At 40.4% G+C, this 20,146-nt stretch overlaps 1 protein-coding gene across 1 annotated transcript in view; it reads right to left on the bottom strand.

Moving 5' to 3' along the window:
- ARHGEF38 (Rho guanine nucleotide exchange factor 38) overlaps positions 1-14,970 on the bottom strand; it is a 118,558-nt gene extending 103,588 nt beyond the window's left edge. The window contains exon 1 of the mRNA XM_026499115.3: positions 14,640-14,970. Coding sequence (XP_026354900.1) covers positions 14,640-14,835 — 196 coding nt within the window. The 5' untranslated portion in view covers positions 14,836-14,970. The remainder of the gene's footprint in view (positions 1-14,639) is intronic.
- Positions 14,971-20,146: the final 5,176 nt, after the last annotated feature.

Below are 20,146 nucleotides of genomic sequence, written 5' to 3'. Positions count from 1 at the left end.
ACTACAGCGTACTGGGCAGTACCTTTCCAACAAAGAATTATCCTACCAAAATATTAGTAGAGCCAATGTTGAGAAATCCTGTTCTAGATGCTGGCAGTATAACAGGGAAAAAAGAGAAAACCCTCAGCTCTTATGAAACTTCTATTTTAAGTGATGGAAGAGAAACAATAGACTGATTAATAAAGAAATATCTAGCATGCCAGATAGTGATAAGGCACTATGGAAGAAAATAAAGCAGCTGTGGGTAGTAGCTACTAGTATAGAGAGAAGTCACAGGAGGCCTCATTAATAAGGTGATTTTTGAGCAGAATTCTAGAGAGAAGTAAGTCATGGGGTGGGAGTGGGAGAAGCATCATTGTCTTCTCTTAAAAAAATCGGTTGGCTGGGGCGCCTGGGTGGCACAGCGGTTAAGCGTCTGCCTTCGGCTCAGGGCGTGATCCAGGCGTTGTGGGATCGAGCCCCACATCAGGCTCCTCCGCTATGAGCCTGCTTCTTCCTCTCCCACTCCCCCTGCTTGTGTTCCCTCTCTCGCTGACTGTCTCTATCTCTGTCAAATAAATAAATAAAATCCTTAAAAAAAAAATCGGTTGGCTAATCATACAAGAATTCAGGGTAAAGACAAATTTAAGGTAATTTGTGGACAAATTATCAGTGTGATTGCTTTTTTCCCCTCTTTTTACCACCAAAAACTTTATGCCGACCTAAATATAGGAGTACACCACTCTCCCTTTTTTATGGATTTTAGACAAATGAGAAACAGGGTTGGCTTTCCTCACAACCAAGTGAAACAGACTCTTTTAGTTCAATTTAATTATTATAGGCTATGGGTTCCAAACATCACACACAGCACAGTGAGCCATGTGCACGTATATATGTATATGGTATACATAAATGTGCAGTGTATGTGCACACAGTATGTACAGTGAGTATGTGAACAGGCTCTTGTTATACATGACGTAGTCTGAGGACAGAAAAGTCACCAGGGTTGAACACAAGCATAAACATGGAGGAGAGTATTTTGAAAGAAGATCAAATTGTGGCCTGAGTGTTTTGTTTGGTATAATTATTGTTGTCACTGTGAATTTGTACATACTTATAATAACATATAGCAAAAATTATACGAGGCTTGAGCTTTCCTGATAGGTTTATCCCAATCCAAAATCTTATTTGATTAATGATTCACTGAAAAAAATTTAATTATAGTTTTATGTTGATTATACTCCACATTTGAAAAATCAAGTACATAAAAAAATTTATTTGCAACTACAATATAATGAAGCTTTGATTTTGTCAGGGAAATATTGACTTTGTTTTCCAAGAATTACTTCATTAAAATAAATCTAATTTCCCATCTTAATTTAATATTTCACTCTACACAGAAATGCTCAGAATAATGAAACAAGAGCACCCTGTGAGATTATAATCGTAGTATTTTTTAAATGTTTGGTTAAGATTGGAATATTTAAAAACCTGTAGCACTACTGTAACATAATGACAGTCCTAAGTGTCTCATTGGTGTGGCATTCGCAAGCAAATCAAACTCTGGTCAGCACTCTAAACTATTTTTAAGTACAGGACTTCTATTTTTGGATGTATAGACTGGCTAACAAAGAAAAAGAGAGAATCACTGCTTAGACTCTTTCATTTGCCCAGACCAAAAGTAATTTAATTTCCTTATCCATATCTGGTCATAAGCATGTGAGACTGCGTTCCAAGGAAGAACCTGTAGGTCCTCCATCATGAAGGAGATGTGACTTCTGTATGCCCTTGCTAACGAGGGTGGGACTGTAAGGGTGACCCAACAAAACACAACTTAGAGAAGAGGATTATGAGATGAGATAAACATTGGTTAATTTTTGTCTGGATTAAATATCACCTGGGTTAAATCCATATCCAGGAGCTGTGACCCTGAAGTAAGTAAAGTGATCAAGACCTGGCTTCAAAGGAATGCACCGAAGGGAAGGGCCTTCTAGCCATCCAGGATGTCCACTGCACAACCACTATGCCACCTACTTACTGTTTAGTCTTTATTCATTTACACACTCATGTACTCAACGAATATGATCATTGAGTACTGGCCAGGCTTTTCCAAGTCTTGAAGATATAAGTGGTCCTGTCCCTGAGAAGTTCAATCAAGTAAAAGAGATACTGGCATGTAAATGGGAGAAATGTATAAAGGATGTGAGACAAACGTATTTTGTGTGTATGACTTAGAAGGATTGACTTGAAAAGATGATTTGGGGTTTATAAAGGAAACAGAGTGAAGGAGAACACTCTAGGCCAAAGAAACAGCATGTAGCAAGGCATACCATCCAAAGAAAAACTGTCCACAGAGATGAGCATGAAAAGATGGGGTCATGAAAAGATGGAGGCCTTATATCCATTGTTATAACCTGGGATCTCCAACCTTTATTTTTTAGTGTTGTACATAACATCAATGTACCTCTTCACTGTTCTTAGGTGTACAGCTCGGCTGCGTTAAGTACATCCACATCCACAATCGCCGCCATCCACCTCCAGAATTCTTTCATCTTCCCAAACTGGAACTCTGTACTCATCGAACACTAACCCCCACTCTCCTGTTCCTCAGCTTCTGGCCAACATTATTCCACTTTCTGCCTCTATAACTCTGACCACGCTAGGTACCTCAAGTAAGTGGAATCGTATACTAATTGTTCTTTCGTGTCTGCTTATTTCACTTAGCATCACGTCTTCAAGCTTCATTCATGTTGTAGCATGGTCATAATTTCATCTCCAATTTTTTTTAAAGATTTTATTTATTTGAGAGAGAGAGGTAGAGAGAGAGCATGAGCAGGAGGGGGGCAGAGGCAGGGGGAGAAGCAGAGCAGGGAGCCCTGACACGGTGCTTGATCCCAGGACTCTGATCATGACCTGAGCCCAAGGCAGATGCTTAACTGACTGAGCCATCCAGGCGCCCCTCATCCCCAGTTTTTTTGATCATGTGTCAAACTGTTTTGAGCATGAATCTCTAATACATAGTATAGTATTAATGTATCATGTACATTATAAAGAATACTAAAAAATAAATATCAAAGGATAAAACTGAAAAATAAACTTATTTTTTCTTATCATAGTGGGTTGTCTTGAGAAACTCCTGGGCTACCTGTACCTCTTTGGATACCACTGCTATAGAACATGGAAAAGCATTGAGGACTATTAAGCCAGAGCAGCAATATGGTTTGATGTTCCAACCCAGTTTTTCATCAAACATCCTCATCCTGCTGTGTGCTCTGTTGTTAGTGATGAAGAGTAGCTTTCCAAGATTAAATAACTCAAATAATGAGATTTGTATTCTTAGAGTGGAATATTCTAGTGAATCTATAAACTATATACCTCCTCACTGCAGTTGTACATCTTTCTAACTCACATCCACATAAAACATTTTGTTGAAGAGCGTAAAATAATACAGCCACTTTTTTGGTCACTGTTTACCCAGGGTTGTAGATGAATGTACTGGTAGAAACTAAGAATCTCTTGATGTTTTTGAGTATTGTTCAAAATTTTATCAAAATCAGTCATTCCTTAAAAATAAATCACAAAACAGGTAATAGTACTAAAAACTAAGGTTAGGACAATGGAGGCTACATGGTGGTTGAAAAGCATGTACATTGGAGCCAAGTAAACCTCTGTGAAACCTCGTCTTCACCATTTACTAGCTATGTGACTGTGGGACATATGGATAGGTCTCTCTTAACCTTAGTGTTGTCATCTGTAAATATATGACAGTATCTGTTTTGTTTTGTGCTTTTGGGGGTTTTTATTTGGTTGTGTTTTGGACCCTGTCAAGATCCAGCATTGTCAGAACATTGTCGGGATACTACGTTCTTTGCCAAGTTGTTTAGAGCAGAAAATGGCATAGTGCACCTCTGTGCCTAGTGCACACGCTCAGGTGGTGGTAGTACCATCTTTTTCATTTCTGAGTGAACCCTCGAATAGGAAAACTAGTTTTAATGCCTTGTCCCCATGTAGCAGGACACATTTAATCCCTTTGTCTGGAGTGCCCACCACCCCCATGCCCCCAAACAATCCAAACTGGATTTCAAGATTCAGATGTCAATGTCTCTCCTTTTGACATTTTAGAGGTGCGATAAAGCTCTTTCTCATCATGATTCTTATATTGCTTTATTGTATCTCTAATATAATAATGACCACTTAATATGAGGCGGATGCTGGGATGAGCTGATCAGTTCCCCTCAGGAGCCCTTCTTGCCCCAGCTGCAGGGTGAGCCCCCAGCAGACAGGCCCTCTGCAGGAACTGTCTCAGGTAAGAACATCTCCCAGGTCATACCTTCCCAAGGTGTCCCCAGCCACATGAAGGGTGAGGAAGGGCCCAAGTCCTTCATACTACTGGTAACAACTCTGAAGGATCATGTTGTCTTTAGGACTTGCCTTTAGAGTTGGCTAGGGCTTCCATTGAGACAAGATCAGAGTGTAAGAAGCTCCTGCACTCTACTGTCCATCTCAGAACCTGCAACCCAGACACTCCACCTTCAGCCACAGTTCAGCCACTTACCACATTGATACAATTATTAGTTCACTGCCTGTCACTCAATGGATGGGGTTTACTTCCGATGTATTTCTGTATTCTCAGGATCTAGTCAATATCTGGCACATACGAACACCGAGCAAGTGCTTGTTGAACAAATTCATTAAAACTGGGATCTCGTTTCTTTGGCCAAGAAATTATTTCTTTTCTTGTTTACTTAGATTTGTTTATAGTCTCTCTCCTTTTGCAGTAAAAGAATTTAGAGCAGCTAACCCAAAAGTTGACCACAATGAAATAATGGGCAAATAGGAGTGACAGAATTATAAAGACAATCTATCAATAAGGTTCAATGTAGTTGTAATTACTCACTTAATCTTTTTAAGTCATTGAGCCGAGCATCTACTATATACCAGGCACTGCTTAAGTCTTAAAATAAGACTAAATCTCTATCTCCAAGGAGAATTATATTCAAGTGGAAAAGAGAGGTGCAAATGGGATAGTGTAATTTTAGAGGGCAGTGTGTGGTACAAGAAGGGCCTGAACACCTGGCAATATGCCATTTTGGCGTATTGATTATTTTGAGCCGGAGGCAACTGAGAAATTCCAGATGCAGGAAGGGCTCTCCTTCCTCCCACTCTGTACCTAAAAACAAAGTATACATTTCTTGTGAGAAAGATGCCTTCCCACTATCAGGGAAAGAACACTCTTATTACCAAAGATGGGGTGTTGACATCAAGATGAGTCTGTACAAACCTCACTAAAAATGACCCTTATGTTCCATGAGTCCCCCCCACACATATTTCCTATTCACTTTCCCACAATTTCACACCCCTAGCCCAAGCCCTTTTTCCCTTTGTCTTCTCATGTCTCCACAACTTATCCCTTTTTGTTAAAATGGTATATAACCATGGGTCTAACTTTTTCTTTGGGATTTTCATTTCTTTCTATGACCTCTTCCATGCCACGTAAAAATATTAACATCAGATAAAACCTATATGCTTTTTTCCTCTTAACCTGTCTTTTGTCAGCTCAATTCACAGGTCCCAGTCACAGAAGCTAAGAGGATAAAGGAAATGTCTTTCCTTCCCTACACCTCTTCCGGTACGGTGGTCCGAGAAGGACTCTCCCAGAAGGAAGCAGAAGCCTCCATGATGAGAATCTAATCCTTGCTGAGATTTGAGGGAAAAAACTTTTAGGCAAAGAAAACAGCTACTCTAAAGGCCAGGCATTCAGTACAGTTGGACTCCAAGCTCCAGGAATCTAGATACAGAAAATTGCCTGTTTTTATCTGGGAGGGAGACATGTTCTAATTCTTAAGAGGAGCCAAAGTTTTTCCTTGAATACAACTGGATGGCACTGAGAGAAGTAAACAATGTCTTCATCAACTATTTCACAACAAAGACAGAAGCAGAAATCTGTGACAGATTTTCGTAGTGACACTGAAGGCCTAACATTAAGAAGTATTCAGGAAAGACAATTCAGTGAGGGGCTGCAATGACTCAGAGTTCTCAGATCAGTAGCTTGATGACATGACCTTTAAGTTTTGTTCTTTGAGTCAGAAGGATGTCAGGCAGTCAGGATTGCATTCTCTGTTGAGGGCCTCGGTGCAGGTACCCTAGAGTGTTCATTGATTCTGTGATTTATTAATCAAGAAAGAAATTGTTCAGAACAACCTGGGACAAAGGCTTTTAATCATAACAGTATTTTCCTGCTGCATTTAAGATTCCCAATTTAGGCTGACTTCATAGAATTCTATGGAAATATCACCTACCAGATAATGAGCTGCTTGTTTCCAGTATATAATTCCTTTTTTTTTTTTTTTTTTCATTTGCACATGCATACACTACCACCCCTACTCCCACCCACCCCATCCCCATTGCTGTAGAATAGGGTTCTCAGTGTTTGGGTTGTATATTAGTTTTTGAGATGCAAATAAATAAATGACAGCAAGCATGAAATTAAAGAAATGGTGTCAAGATAATGAAGGAAGAAGGAAATGGAGATCACCAAGCTATTACTATAAGGCAGGCTTGCTTAAGCTAACTTCGTAATTTTGTTTCCTGACAATTAAACGAAAAGACTCCTGCAGGGGAGTGTCACAATAATTCCAAACAAAGGATATGTATTCCAAAGTGAAAAATTTAATAGGTCAGGCTTTAGCATCTTAGCAGAGGAACGTCACCACATTACAAAACAGGTACCGTAACCCTCAAACTGCTTCGCCTCTGTTACTAATAAACCATCCGGAGGAGTACCTGCAAAGTCAGTGAATTAGTCATCCTATCTGCAGATACTGAAAGCACCTGAGTTCTGATCCGAGCTCTGCTACCTGAAGGAGCTTAGGCCATGACACCGCAAAATATGCTGCCTTGGTATATTGATGATTTGGAGCTGAAGGCACTTGATCAACAGCAAGTTCAGGGAGAGGCTTTCTCTGCACTCCTTCTCTGCCTAGAGACAGGTCCTCCAAAAGGAACTCAGTTGTCATAAATCCTCTCCTCAAGAGATTCACCAGCCGGGCAACATTGACCCTTCCCATCGGAGAGAAAACTAGAATTTGACACACACCCAGACAAACTTTGTCACAAACTATTACATCCCCTTCTCTTCTTCTCAGGACCCAGTCATCTTTCCTAAGATGATTTACTCTCCCCTACATTTCCCTTTCCCATCCACACTATGTTGCCATACAAGCTCTCAAATCTCACCATTTTGGGGGTACGCACTTTTTTTTTTCCTGTGATGCCGCCCAGCAGGTAATATTTAAAATTAATACGCTTGTAAACCTTTTCTCCTATTGATCTGCTCGTTGTCAGTTTATTTCATAGGCCCAGCTATTGAACCCAGGCGGGTAGAAGGAAATCTTTCCTCCACTACACACCTATTTTTTCAACTATGAAACCAGAACTGAAAAGATGCTGGGATTAAATAATAACGTGTAAAAGTCTCTAGGCCAGCACAGTTGCGAGCAGATGACAGTCGTTCCTCTCTGCCTTTCCTTCCCTCTCGCTCTTCAAACCTAGTTTAGAATAAGGGCCAGAAAGAACGATTACCCAACATTTGCAGCAACATGGATGGGACTGGAGGAGATTATGCTAAGTGAAATAAGTCAAGCAGAGAAAGACAATTATCATATGGTTTCACTCATTTATGGAACATAAGAAATAGGAAGATCAGTAGGAGAAGGAAGGGAAGAATGAAGGAGGGTAAACAGAAGGGGGAATGAACCATGAGAGGCTATGGACTCTGGGAAACAAACTGAGGGCTTCAGAGGGGAGGGGGTTGGGGGATTGAGATAGGCCGGTGATGGATAGTAAGGAGGGCACGTATTGCATGGTGCACTGGGTGTTATACGCAAGTAATGAATCATGGAACATTGCATCAAAAACTGGGGATGTACTGTATGGTGACTAATATAACAAAACAAAAATTATAAAAAAAACAAATAAATAAAGCCCCCCCCCAAAAAAAAGAATAAGGGCCTCTCTGAAACAGCTTACAACCAAAAGCCACTCATAAGCAGCCTCCCTTGAGTGTACAAATGGAGGCTAACACCTCATGTCTACATATTTAACAATTGTGAGTCAAACTGGCAAACTGTTAAATACAATATGTTGTATCTTTCTATGTTGGTAAATATACCTTCGTAATAATCTGGAAGGCCAAGTTCAAGTTTAGATTTTTTCAGCTCCCTCAGAGTTTCATGCCAAAATCTGGTAGGAGGCCCTGGGGTCCACTCACTTTCCAAGTCCTGAGGCCTATATCCCTATTCTTCCTCTCCTGGCTCTCTCCCTCCCACAAGGGGCCCAATAGGCATGGTGTGAATATCCCAGCTTGATCAAGCTCCAGGCACACACCTCCACAATCAACTACCCCACAGGCCCAAGGGTGTGCACACCAGCAACCACAGTCTGCCCTGAGGAAGGTGGGATGGGAAGGGGTCCCAGCAGGCCTTGGAGCCAGTATTGGGGCCGGATGAACAGAAAGTTCCATGGTCCCAGGTACCCTGAACTTGGTCTAGAAATAAAGGTAAGGTTCTCACGTAGTCAGTAACTTTGGCCCCACAGATTCCTCACCTTCTTGGTGGAAAGAGGGCCAACCTGAAGCCAAGTCGTGCCTGCTTCTATGGGTGATATTGCTTACAAATTCAGCAGCTCTTGCAATAATTTTACCCTTCCCAGGAAATCAACATCCACAAAAGTACTGAATTTAGCATGATTATGTCAAGAAAAGGTAATTCTATAAAAAGAGGGTTATTTTTTCCTTTCCTGTATTTACAGAAACAAATATGAATGTAGCTTAAATCTTACCCATCTTTCCCCAACTCTGTCATTATTTTAAGGTACATTTCTATTCTTGCTTCATACATCTGAGTTCCCTCTTTCTCTCTCTCTTCCTCTTTCTCCCTCCCTCCCCCTCCCCCCACACCTCTCCCTCTCCCCTCCTCCTCTCTCCCTCCTTCCTTTCTTACCTTCCTCCCTCCCTCTTAATTTCTCATTTCTTGTTTTGATAAACTCATAATTTTTGTGGACAAAAAAAATGCAATTAGAAGCTGGATGCTACCTTTAAGAAAGTTGTGTCTAGTGTCCCATAAATAGAACACAGGAATAAATTTTCTTATCACAATGTAATTGTAGCGGAACAGCTACAACTTCTTGATTCCTGGGACTCACCCTTTATTTAATTCAAATAACTCTTCCCCAAACCGTAAAATACCTTTACTGAAAAAGAAGGAAAGTAATATATCTATATGTGTGATGAAACAGAAATTACTTAGATTTACAAGTGTCTTGACTTTCATAAAGATTTACCCTTCAAATTATGAAAAACACCTTATTTACACTGGTGTTACCTTACTGATCCAAGTGTTTCCCACTTCACCAAAGGGCATACTGAGGCCCGTACGAAAGGGCTTGCTTACTACGCAGAGAACAGGAGGAAAACAAAGGGCTTGTAGCAGTAAGATAGAAACGTGCTCAGACAGCCGCACAATTAGTTTTATCCTACCCCTCACTAGGCCAAATCAGCAAATCTCCAGTGTTAACTGCACCTCCCGCTCACTTACAGATTGGTTTGTAGTCTTAAATCATTACAAATTAAATGTTCCTATAATCTCACCACTTCTAACTTATTATTTGAGCCATTTGTCCTTATCCTGCAATATATGTTATTCTGTATAACGTTCATGCATTAGGTTGGTACCTTATCATCACCACAGTAAAAACACTTTAGGCTTTTATAAAAGCAACCAAGAAATCCTTTCTTAATGAGAATGATACAATAGTCTTTGAGAAAGAAAGAAAGAAAGAAAGAAAGAAAGAAAGAAAGAAAGAAAGAAAGAAAGAAAGAGACAAGACCACAGGTCTATTATGAATTGGAGATGTGGATTTGACTTGTGTTATCAGCCACAGTAATGACATTTTACCCAACCACTCTCACTCTTTCACCTGATACTTGACAAGCAAGAATGTCCATGGGCCAAAAAATTAACCAGTTGTTTAGTATGGCCATATGGAATAAAAGTAACTGACCCACTGTCTTAATTAGTTTGGGCTGCTATAACAAATATACCAAAGATTGGGTGGCTCAAACAACAAACATTTATTTTTTCTTAGTTCTGGAGGCTGGGAAGTCCAAGTTTAAGGCAGATCCAGTGTCTGGTAAGGGCCCCTTTCCTAGCTGATAGATGACTGTGTTTTCAGACCCTCACATGACATAGAGAGAGGGAGTGAGTTCTCTCACGCTTGTTCTTATAAGGTAATAATCCCATTCAGCTCATTCAGCAGGGTTTCCCTCATGACCTGATTATCTCCCCAAAACCCCACTTCCAAATAACATCACATTGAGAATTAGGCACCAACATGTAAATCTGGAGGGGAATAAACATTCATCCCATACTACCCACACTGGGAGGAGACCTATAATGTCAGTCGTATCAATCATGTAGGGTTTTCAGAAAAGGCTGCTGAATGTCAATCAAGAAACTTTTTATAAAAAGTTTTAATCATTACAGAAATATGTCTCAAGTACACATACACAACTATATTTACATAGTGTAGATAGATTAGATAATCTGCATACATACAGACACACTTGTACATAACTTTTAAATTAGGTGTATTTCAAATGTATAGTTCACACATACAATCATACATAAAATCATTTCCCAAAGAAAAGAGTTTTAATAAATCAGCCAGTAAGTTTCCCCGGCCTTGATCACTCTGTGTGACTCCCTGTAAAATGGCAATGAGGAGCTGAGCTAGCGGGGAAGCTAAGGTGCTGCAGCTCTTGTGATGAATGGAAGAAGAGAAATGAGCTGAAGTAGGGTCTGCTATGCTCTAAAAGGTAGAGTCAGGAATGAAATGGGCTTCCACTGAGAATTATTTGTTATCTAGGCAATTCTGTACATTTTCATCCCTAATATGTTTATTTCTTTTTTACTGAAGAATCATCTTTATTAATGGAGACATGTATCCTCACATTCAAAGATACAAGAGCTATTAATTCAGGCTCCGATGCCTTTCCTCACACTGATTCCCTCCTTGGACCAGCTCGTTCAAGTCATTCATTGTATTTGAAAGACACTGTGTGCTGGGCATGATTCAAAGTGTAAAGATGGAACAGTTACCAAGACACATAGGGTCTCTTTCATGGAGTGGGGGATGAGAGATGGGAGAGGAAGTGGGAGTCGGTAATAGGCAATAAACAAGGAAACAAACTACATAATTTCAGAAATAAGTACAATGAAGAGGTTAAAACACCCTGCTCTCCCCATTCTGCTTTCCTTCCGGCGCCCACCTTATCAACTCTTAACAGTGTTTTCCAACAGCCTCCCCTGCCCAATCCTGAAGAGGCCATTTCCTCCTTTTATGGACCCACTGATCCCACCTGTACTCTCTCATGCCACTTTATTTCATTTGTTTACCTGTCTTATCTTTCCCAATGAGACTTTAAGCCCCTTTGGAGTAAAGGTCAGACATTTTTTTTCCTTAATGATTCTGTAGTTGTAATCCCTGGCACATATTCTGGTTTTGCTCACCACATAACATACCCAATAAATGCCAATTAACTGAGCAAATCTGTTGAAGGAATACAGGAGCCATTAAGAGTAGGCTAGCAAAGAACTATTATTGCAAAACTTGAGGCTTAGTGACCACGTTGTGATCACAACCTTCTACAAAGATTTTATGATACCCTCATTAGAACCATGTTCTTTTTTTAAAAAAGATTTATTTATTTGAGAGAGAGAGAGAGCCCACATGCACACCTGAACGGAGGAGGAGGTGCGGAGGGAGAGAATCTTTCAAGCAGACTCCCTGCTGAGCAAGGAACCTGACATGGGGCTCGATCTCACGACCCTGAGACCATGACCTGAGCCAAAACCAAGAGTCGGAGGCTTAACTGAGTGAGCCACCCAGGGACCCCTAGAATCATGTTCTATTGTTTAATCTAGTAGCTCTCACCCAGTGTGCCCTTTTTAAAGAAATTACAATTTAGGATTCACACTACTAAAGCGATATCAGCCAGAAATTGAATTGAACAAGTGGCCTGTGTAGTATGAGTTAAGAGGTGAGCCCAGGGGCGCCAAAGAAAGGTCATAGATTTCCCAGAACTCAGAGAACTTGCTTGAAGAGACAGAGCAGTGAACCATATTACTCAAATAGCAACACACACTGAAGGACTCTGGCTAAATAACTGAGGCCTCTTTCCAGCACTGAAAAGCACGTTGTGACCTCACAATGGCACCTCACAGTGGCTTTGGGCCATCCATCGGGCGGTCCATCCAAACGCTCTAACCAGCTCGGATCTTTACTCAATGCCTCCCAGGGAACGACCTGTTCCAAGGTAGCCGAGGAAAAGCTTTCAGCATTGAAAAAATAAAAAAAACTTCTTAAGGTGATTTAGGATCCATCTGCATGATAATGGGTATTATGCAGACCGGAGTGCAAACCCAACAGAACGGATTGCTTTGAATGTTAATGAGAAAATGTTTTCTATTGTTGCCAAAGCAGTTACAGAAGAATCTTACTAAAAACCCTATTAGGCATTACATATCAGACGTGGATTTTAAAAGTTACATCTGAAAAATGTTACTTATCAGGGGGCCAACCTATCTTTACAGCTCTGATGTGCTCTTCTTTACTCCCTGATTTGTCTCCTGCACAAACAATTCTAGGAACATGGGTTAACTCCTCAGTCTTCTAGCTTCAAAGACAGGACCCAACAAGGCACAGGGAAACCACAAAGCCAATGGAGGACAGAAGAAGCCAGAGGTCTTCTGCAAAGTAACCAGCAAACATCTGCTGTCTTTTGTGGTCACAGATGTTTTGGGTTTTTTTTTTTTTTCTTTTTTACTAAATTTAGGAAGTGAATAGCAAAAAGTAGTTTCCATTTTTATTTTGCTAATGGAGAATCTGGACCAAAAAGTTGCTGAATTAGTCAATCTCAGACAGAATAAGCATGTTATTAGAGATAAAGCTGTGGGCTTTTACTGAATTTGCTTATGTGATCTCTTCATCAAAAGACAAAAAAAGAGTTGAAATAGACTAGTAAAATAGTAAATTTGATTAATAGAATAAAGTCTTATTTTATCATTATTGTCCCCATTATTCCTAAAATAAAAATATAACTATTTGTTGAGCATATCCCATTATTTCAGCCAATATGCCAGGTGTTTTCTGTAGTTATCTGATGTCATTCCCCCAGCAACACTATGTGGTATCATTGTCCCACTTTCACAGATAGGGAAACTGAGGCTTGGAAATTAGAAGTAATGTGCTCAAAATCTTATAGGTTGTAAATTGAAGAGCCAGGATTGCAAGACAAATGTGTATGACTTTAAAATTTGCACTCTTGCCAACATATCCATTGCCTTGAGAAAAGTTAATTTCAAAGATCAAACAATACCCCTCTCCCATTTTTTAAAAAGTCCTTTAAGTATAAGACTTGACTGCATTTTAACCCTGAGCCATCAGGATTTTTTTAAAGCATTAATTCATAGTAGTTATCTTTAAAGTTTTCATTTAAATGCATTTAATTTATTTAATTAATTTATATAACTAAGTCTGAGTGTTTTTTTCTTTTTTCTTTCTTTCTTTCTTTCTTTCTTTCTTTCTTTCTTTCTTTCTTTTTTTTTTTTTTAGGAAAGAGACCTACTAAGTACAAGTGTGTTCTGTTGGTCTTTCTAGCCTCATCATGATTTGTCAGTCCAGAATGACAGCTCGTGGTGGGATTATAAGAGTTCAAACACACAGTGTGCTCTAAGCGGGAGAGGCAGGTTCTGGGGATCCCATAATAGGTACTGCAGTGGGTACTTAAAACATTGCACAATCGACATCAAAATGAGGTTTACTCAAACAAGTGACCTTCAAGAGAAAGGGAGGAAAAGGAGAGGGTAGATGGGAATGGCTAGACATTCGGGGCCTTAAACCAGACGTTTTATAATAACTGTTATATGTCAAACTCTCTTATGACCATCACAAGATAAACTGAAGTTTTTCCTCAAAAGTCATTCAATCTAAGCATGTTAAACATCTCTTACCAGATTTGGGTGCCATTCGATTCACTCTAAAGGAATGAACACCTATGTGATTTTCAACAAATCCTATTATATCAACCCAATGACTAACATTCCTCATTTTTCGCAGACATGATTGCAGTTTCATGCCCCTATTTAAGATAACCACAATCACAGTTCAGTACAATTACTCAGATAGATCTCATGGTGTGACATCCCACACCTATCTATTGAGAGAAACTATCTATTGTCGGTTTCTAAATCATTTGCTTTCTAGAGCTTCCCACTTCTTAAATTAAAGGAGGGAGAAGGAAGGGAGGAAAACTGCAGACAAAAATATTACCCTTGCCAGAAAAAAGAATAAATTCAGAATAATTCAGAATTGGTTCGTTAGCTATTGAAGCACATAATAAATTTTTTCCTATAATTTATGAGTGACGTTTACTTTCATTTTCTTATTTTTTTAAATTTTCCTATTTGCCTTATTTCCCTCCTTCCAAAGAAGATAATATTCGATTTTTCTCCTTTGCCCTAAGTGGTTTCTTTGCAAATGCAGGAGTAGGAGAATGGAGCTGGGAATGCAATAACCTAGGACAATTGACCTGTGTTGGTTACCTTGTAATTTCTGGTTGTATTCGGTCCTGTCAGACTGGCTCCTCCTCAAGGTACCAGAGTGGTCCCCAGAAACACTGCTGTCAACCACTGTGTCAGTCTTCCTTCTCTCCAGCATATAGAGCCTGGGCCTCAAGAAGGTCAGATTCTTTTTCTTGGTGCCCATGTTCTCTTTCCCAGTGGCTTCTTTGGGCTCCATGTGAGGCAAAAGCAAGCTTGGAGACTTGTAGGCAAGGGCTGTTTGCGGCAGTGCCTCGGGGTCAGGGTTGAAGCCACCAGAGTGACGAGTTTAACTGCCCCCTTCTTACTAAACGGCTTCACTGCAAGGTTACCTGGCTGTGACTGCCACCTGTACGGAGTCCCAGAGCTCCACCCCTATGAGGTCATTCTTTTTTATACCTAGAATCCAACAGGGGAAGCTGCCACCTGTTACCCTGAGAGACCTGCAGCACAGAGCTAGGCAAAGCAGGGACTGCGCTGTCACGTGCTACCAGAGCAAACAAAAATCCCATTGTGTGCAGCCGTGAGCCTGGGGGTGGCGGGAAAAGAGAAGAACAAGGTGGGGCAGGGCAGAAGGGCAGCTCACAGGAGTGTAACCTGCGGCTTGTGGGTTTAATGTGTGCCTGTGGGTGTGGACAGATGCCCTGGGACACTGCGTTGTGGTCTGCTGGCTGGAGACACACAGGGGGACTTAGAGCTAGAGTCACCCACGTGTGACTGACGAGTTAGTATGGGGCGATTAGAATTTACAGTAGCATCACAGCAGTGGGTACAGAATCATTTTTAAGGATTACCATGTGCACTCAAAAGTCCTGCTTCTGCCTTGACGAATATTCTCAAATTATTTACTAACAATGTATTTGCTAAACCCTGCTCCACATTCTTGAGGAAACAAGCATTTGAATTTGAGAGGCTCCTGGTAGCAGGCACAAGAGGAGGAGGAAATGTCCACAAACACCTGGAATCTTTTGATGTCTCCTGTCCACGCGTGACCTTTGCCTGAAATTCACTCTTTCATGGTCCCAAACCTGTTCTTCTCTGTTCTGCTGCTTAGGAAAATAAGCATGGTGACATCAGGGCCTGATTTCTGTAAGATCTTTTCTCTTTTCCCTTTTCACAGGTGGAGTGTCAGGAAATGGCAGCTCACCTTGGGAAAAGAAGGGAAGGAAAAATGTTTGAAACTGAAGACACATGTGGAAGGTGGAAAGGACAGGAGCAGGGATTGGGAGGCAGGAAGGCAAGTACTGATGGGCCTTTCATTAATTTTTTTGAAGTTGTTTTTCCTTGGAGTTACTGACATTTCTCAAGGGGGAAATTTGCAGAAGCTCTGGGAATGTGCTCAGTGTTTTGTCTGCACTCGTTAAAGAAAAGAGAGACTCTAGGAGGAAAGTAAATTCTCTTTTATTGTAAAGGTACTGCCAAAATTCAGCTTTGCGCTGCCCAGTCTGAATCATGGCTAAGTCTTGTTAGACAAGGTTTATAAATGAGGAATAAAAGATAAAAACCATTTTCCAATTCAAGATGTGTGGGCTGAATATAATTTGCATAATTACCTTAAAAGATAAATGACAAATCTTCACCCACTGTAGAGATATCTATATATAGCTTGGCATATTAGTGGTTTTTATTTAATATAATTGATAGTCTTTTTTTTTTTTTTAACAAGCACTCCCAAGCACATTTAATAAATACTTTAAAAGGCACACTCACTACTAAGATGTAAAATGAGCTTTCTCGATTCCTGTTAAAAAGTCTCACTTGTATCCTAATATTATATATACATATATGTATATAATATGTTTGCATGTGTTCCCCTGGTAACTAACAGAGATACGCTCTTTTGGTAATAGTACTGCTACAAACGTGAACCATTAGAACTATAGGGCTCATGGGAAATATGGGGTTAAGGACACAGCGCTCCAAAACTTTGTCAGTGACCCACAAAAAGCAAGTAGAGAACTATAAAAAATGATCGCACAGTTTTACATGTGATACATGGTTAAGAAATACATAAATCATGTAATAAATATGGCACTTGGTGTTGAAACAGAACTGGAGGATACCTGTGGAAGCGGGCTTTAGAAGGCTCACCATTTGTGGGTCAGGAAAGAAGCCGTGTGTGAAATCAGGTGGAAATGGATACCAGCAGATGTGGATGCGTGTGGCTTACAGCCCAGGTGGTGAACTGAGGTCACTGGTAATTTTGAGGGGTGTACATGTGTGATTTTGTGTACTCCTTTGTGACTCAGGGCACCTGGATACAGTTTTCTGCATTCCCCTAATGTTTTAAGTGGTTGAAACCACGCACCAGCAAATGTGAAATTGTGTTATGCCCAAACAGTTCCCTAATGTATCAATCTTGTTGGAACCAATTTGAGTTTTCCAGCAAGCATTATAGCAGAACGGACTGTACTAGCTTTGTTGTATCTTTAAATTTTATCAATTGAGAAGATACATAATATTGCTGCTATGGATTCAGTAGTAAACATATATTTTGTTTTTTTTAAAATAAAAGTTTCTATGTCAACTTTAAAAATAATACTGCCTTTTAATCAATCAACAAATGAGGCGGACATTGTGAGTTACTTCTATTCGTCCTAGCACATTCTACCCCCACGGCATTCCTTGCCAACAGAACACATTTTTTTGTTCAAGGCAGAATTAGGCTTGGCCAATCATAATAATAATTTTGTTCCCTATTTCCAGGCTCTCTTGCTGCTAGGGGTGGCCATGTAGTCCCAGGCCTGGCAAATGAGACCTCAGGGGGCAGTCTGCTAGAACAGAGGGCAGTGTGTTGATTCTGGGGAAGCTTTTGCTTCTCAGAGGTGTTGTCACAGCTGGCTTCGACCTTCCCATTTTGTCTAAACTTGATCTCAGGGGGCAGTTGCAGCCACCCTGTGTCTATGAGAAAAGACCAAAAGAACTATGAGCTTTGATAGCATTGGCTACTGAACCAATACTAGCAGCCAGCCACCTGTAGACTTCTTGTTATGAGGGCAACTTAAACCTCTCTTCCCAAAACCGTTGTTGTTTAGGTTTTTGTTGGGAATACATTTCTAATGGATTCAACAGACATACAGTGCTTGGTTGTATGTATATGGATTCATAGTTGACTTGCTTATCTCTTTGCATTTTTTAAGCCAACGTGTTTAGAATCTCAAACCTAAAACATGATTTAGTTTTTCTGGCAATGAGAGAAGACAGGTTAGAGAGGTTTAGAGTGTTTCATCACTGGAGCATTTTGCTAGAATGTGAGTGAGACTAGAGGACAAGACACCTGACTTGTCCGAGTTTTATACTTTAAGGCAGAGGTAGAAAAGTATTTCAATGCAAGGATTTTATATTATGTAAGTAAAAATATTGATACTAAGACATTTAATTTATTATTATTATTATTATTATTATTATTAATTATTATTGGAGGGGGTAACCAGAGAGGGAGAGAGAGAATCTTAAGCAGGCTCCATGCCAAGCACCAAACCTGATGCAGGGCCCAATCCCATGACTCCCAAATCATGACCTGAGCTGAAATCAAGGGTCAGATGCTTAACTGACTGAGCCACCCAGGCGCCCCATGACATTTAGATTAATTTTATTGAAAGTAAAGAACAAGTAGTTTCTGGATCATTATTTTAAAAGGCACTGGACAGTGAATTCAAGACTCAGTTTTAATTTTGGCTATGATGTAAATCAGCTTGGTATTATAAGTGAATAATCTCTCTGGGTCCCAATTTCTTCACCTATAAAATAAGGAAGAGTTAGCCATTCGTGCTGTTCACTAAATATTTTCAGTTTTCCATTTCGGCACATGGGAGTATTGCACTGCCTCGCACCCCTGTAATTTAAGTGTGGCCATGTAACTTGCTTTAGCCAAAGAAACTGATTAAAAGTGATATGTGTCACTTGTGGGAAGGTGTTAAGAACCAGTGCGTGATTGGCTAGAGCTCTCTTTCCCTCATTTATGACGACTGGTGAGATTCCAGGCAGTGTCTGCTCTATCAGGGTGAGTTCTGGGGTGAGGATGACTCAGAGCCCAGCCCCCAGCCACCCTGTAATGGCCCTGTAGTTTGTGCATGAAAGAATTCTTTGTGGCTTTAAGCCACTGAGGTCCGAGGCTTTTTACAAAATTACTTCGGCATAACCTAGACCGTTCTTATTGCTGTAGGGTGCAGATGAGACGATATGTACATCTTGTTCAGGCCCAGCATTATGTGATTTCTGGATTCTAATCCAGGGTGCTATCAGGTCGGAAAAGTCCCAATTCCAAAACGGAAATAATATCTCTTGAATAACGTCATGAATAAACTGGATTAGAGGAAGGAAAGGATTTTATTATAAATTAGGAATTCATTGTAGGAGTCCAGGCAAGAGATGCTTGGACTAGGGTAGTGGCGGTAGAGATGGAGAAAAATTGATGAATTCAAAAACATTTTAAAAGTTGAACTGACAGAATTTGTATGTGAGGTAGATTTTGATTGAGGTAGATGAATAAAAAGAGGAATGAAGGTAAATTCCAGATTTTATGATTAAGTAACTGGGAGGATCTTGGTGCTGTGTGCTACAATAGAAAGAAAAAAAGATGAGAGGTAGGTTGGGTGAGATTGTCAAGAACTCCGCTTAAGAAGCATAGGGTTAAAATGCCTGTGAGACATTCAAAGGAAATGTTAGGTAGCCTTTGGCTTTATAAATTTGGAGTCACTATTTAGATTTTAGGTTAAAAAAATTGGTCATCAGAAAATACATACTATTTTTTAAAAGATTTTATTTATTCATTTGAGACAGAGAGAGCAGGAGTGGGGGCGAGAGGCAGAGGGAGAAGCAGACTCCCCACTGAGCAGGGAACCTGACATGGGGCTCGATCCCAGGACCCCGAGATCATGACCTGAGCTGAAGGCAGGCGCTTAACCCACTGAGCCACCCAGGCGCCCCTGAATATATATACTATTTAAAATTGGGGATGGATGAATCCATATAGAAAGAAAATAGATCCAGAAAAGAAGGACCAAAGTCAAGCCCTGAAGAACAGTAAGTCTAGAAGTCCGTAGGCTGGAGGAAAACGCAGCACAGAAGCAGCAGAGAGCAGTCACTGAGGTGGGAGACACACAGGAGAATGCGGCATCACAGGGCTGGAGGCAGCTTTCTCTGAAATTCGAGAGTGTTTGGTCTGCTGAAAAGTGAGACAAAATGAAAATGGAAAATAATTCTTTTAACCTGGCACAATGTTGGTCACTTATGAACTTTTCAGAAGGAGTTTCAGTGAAGTTGTGGAGGTAGAGCCAAAATGAAAGGACGTAAGGAAGATGAATCATGTGAGAATGACACTTTTTTTTAATTTTTAAAAAAGATTTATTTATTTATCTTAGTGGGGGAGGGGCAGAGGGAGACTCTTCAAGCCGACTCCCTCAGGCTCCATCTCACGACTCTGAGATCATGACCTGAACCAAAACCAAGAGTCAGACTCTTAACCCACGGAGCCACCCAGGTGCCCCAGAACGACACTTTTGAGAAAG

Source organism: Ursus arctos, unplaced genomic scaffold (assembly GCF_023065955.2).
Source record: "Ursus arctos isolate Adak ecotype North America unplaced genomic scaffold, UrsArc2.0 scaffold_11, whole genome shotgun sequence".
In the NCBI taxonomy this organism is placed as follows: domain Eukaryota; kingdom Metazoa; phylum Chordata; class Mammalia; order Carnivora; family Ursidae; genus Ursus; species Ursus arctos.
Note: the sequence above shows the minus strand (reverse complement) of the source record. Positions and strands in the feature narration are given on the sequence as shown.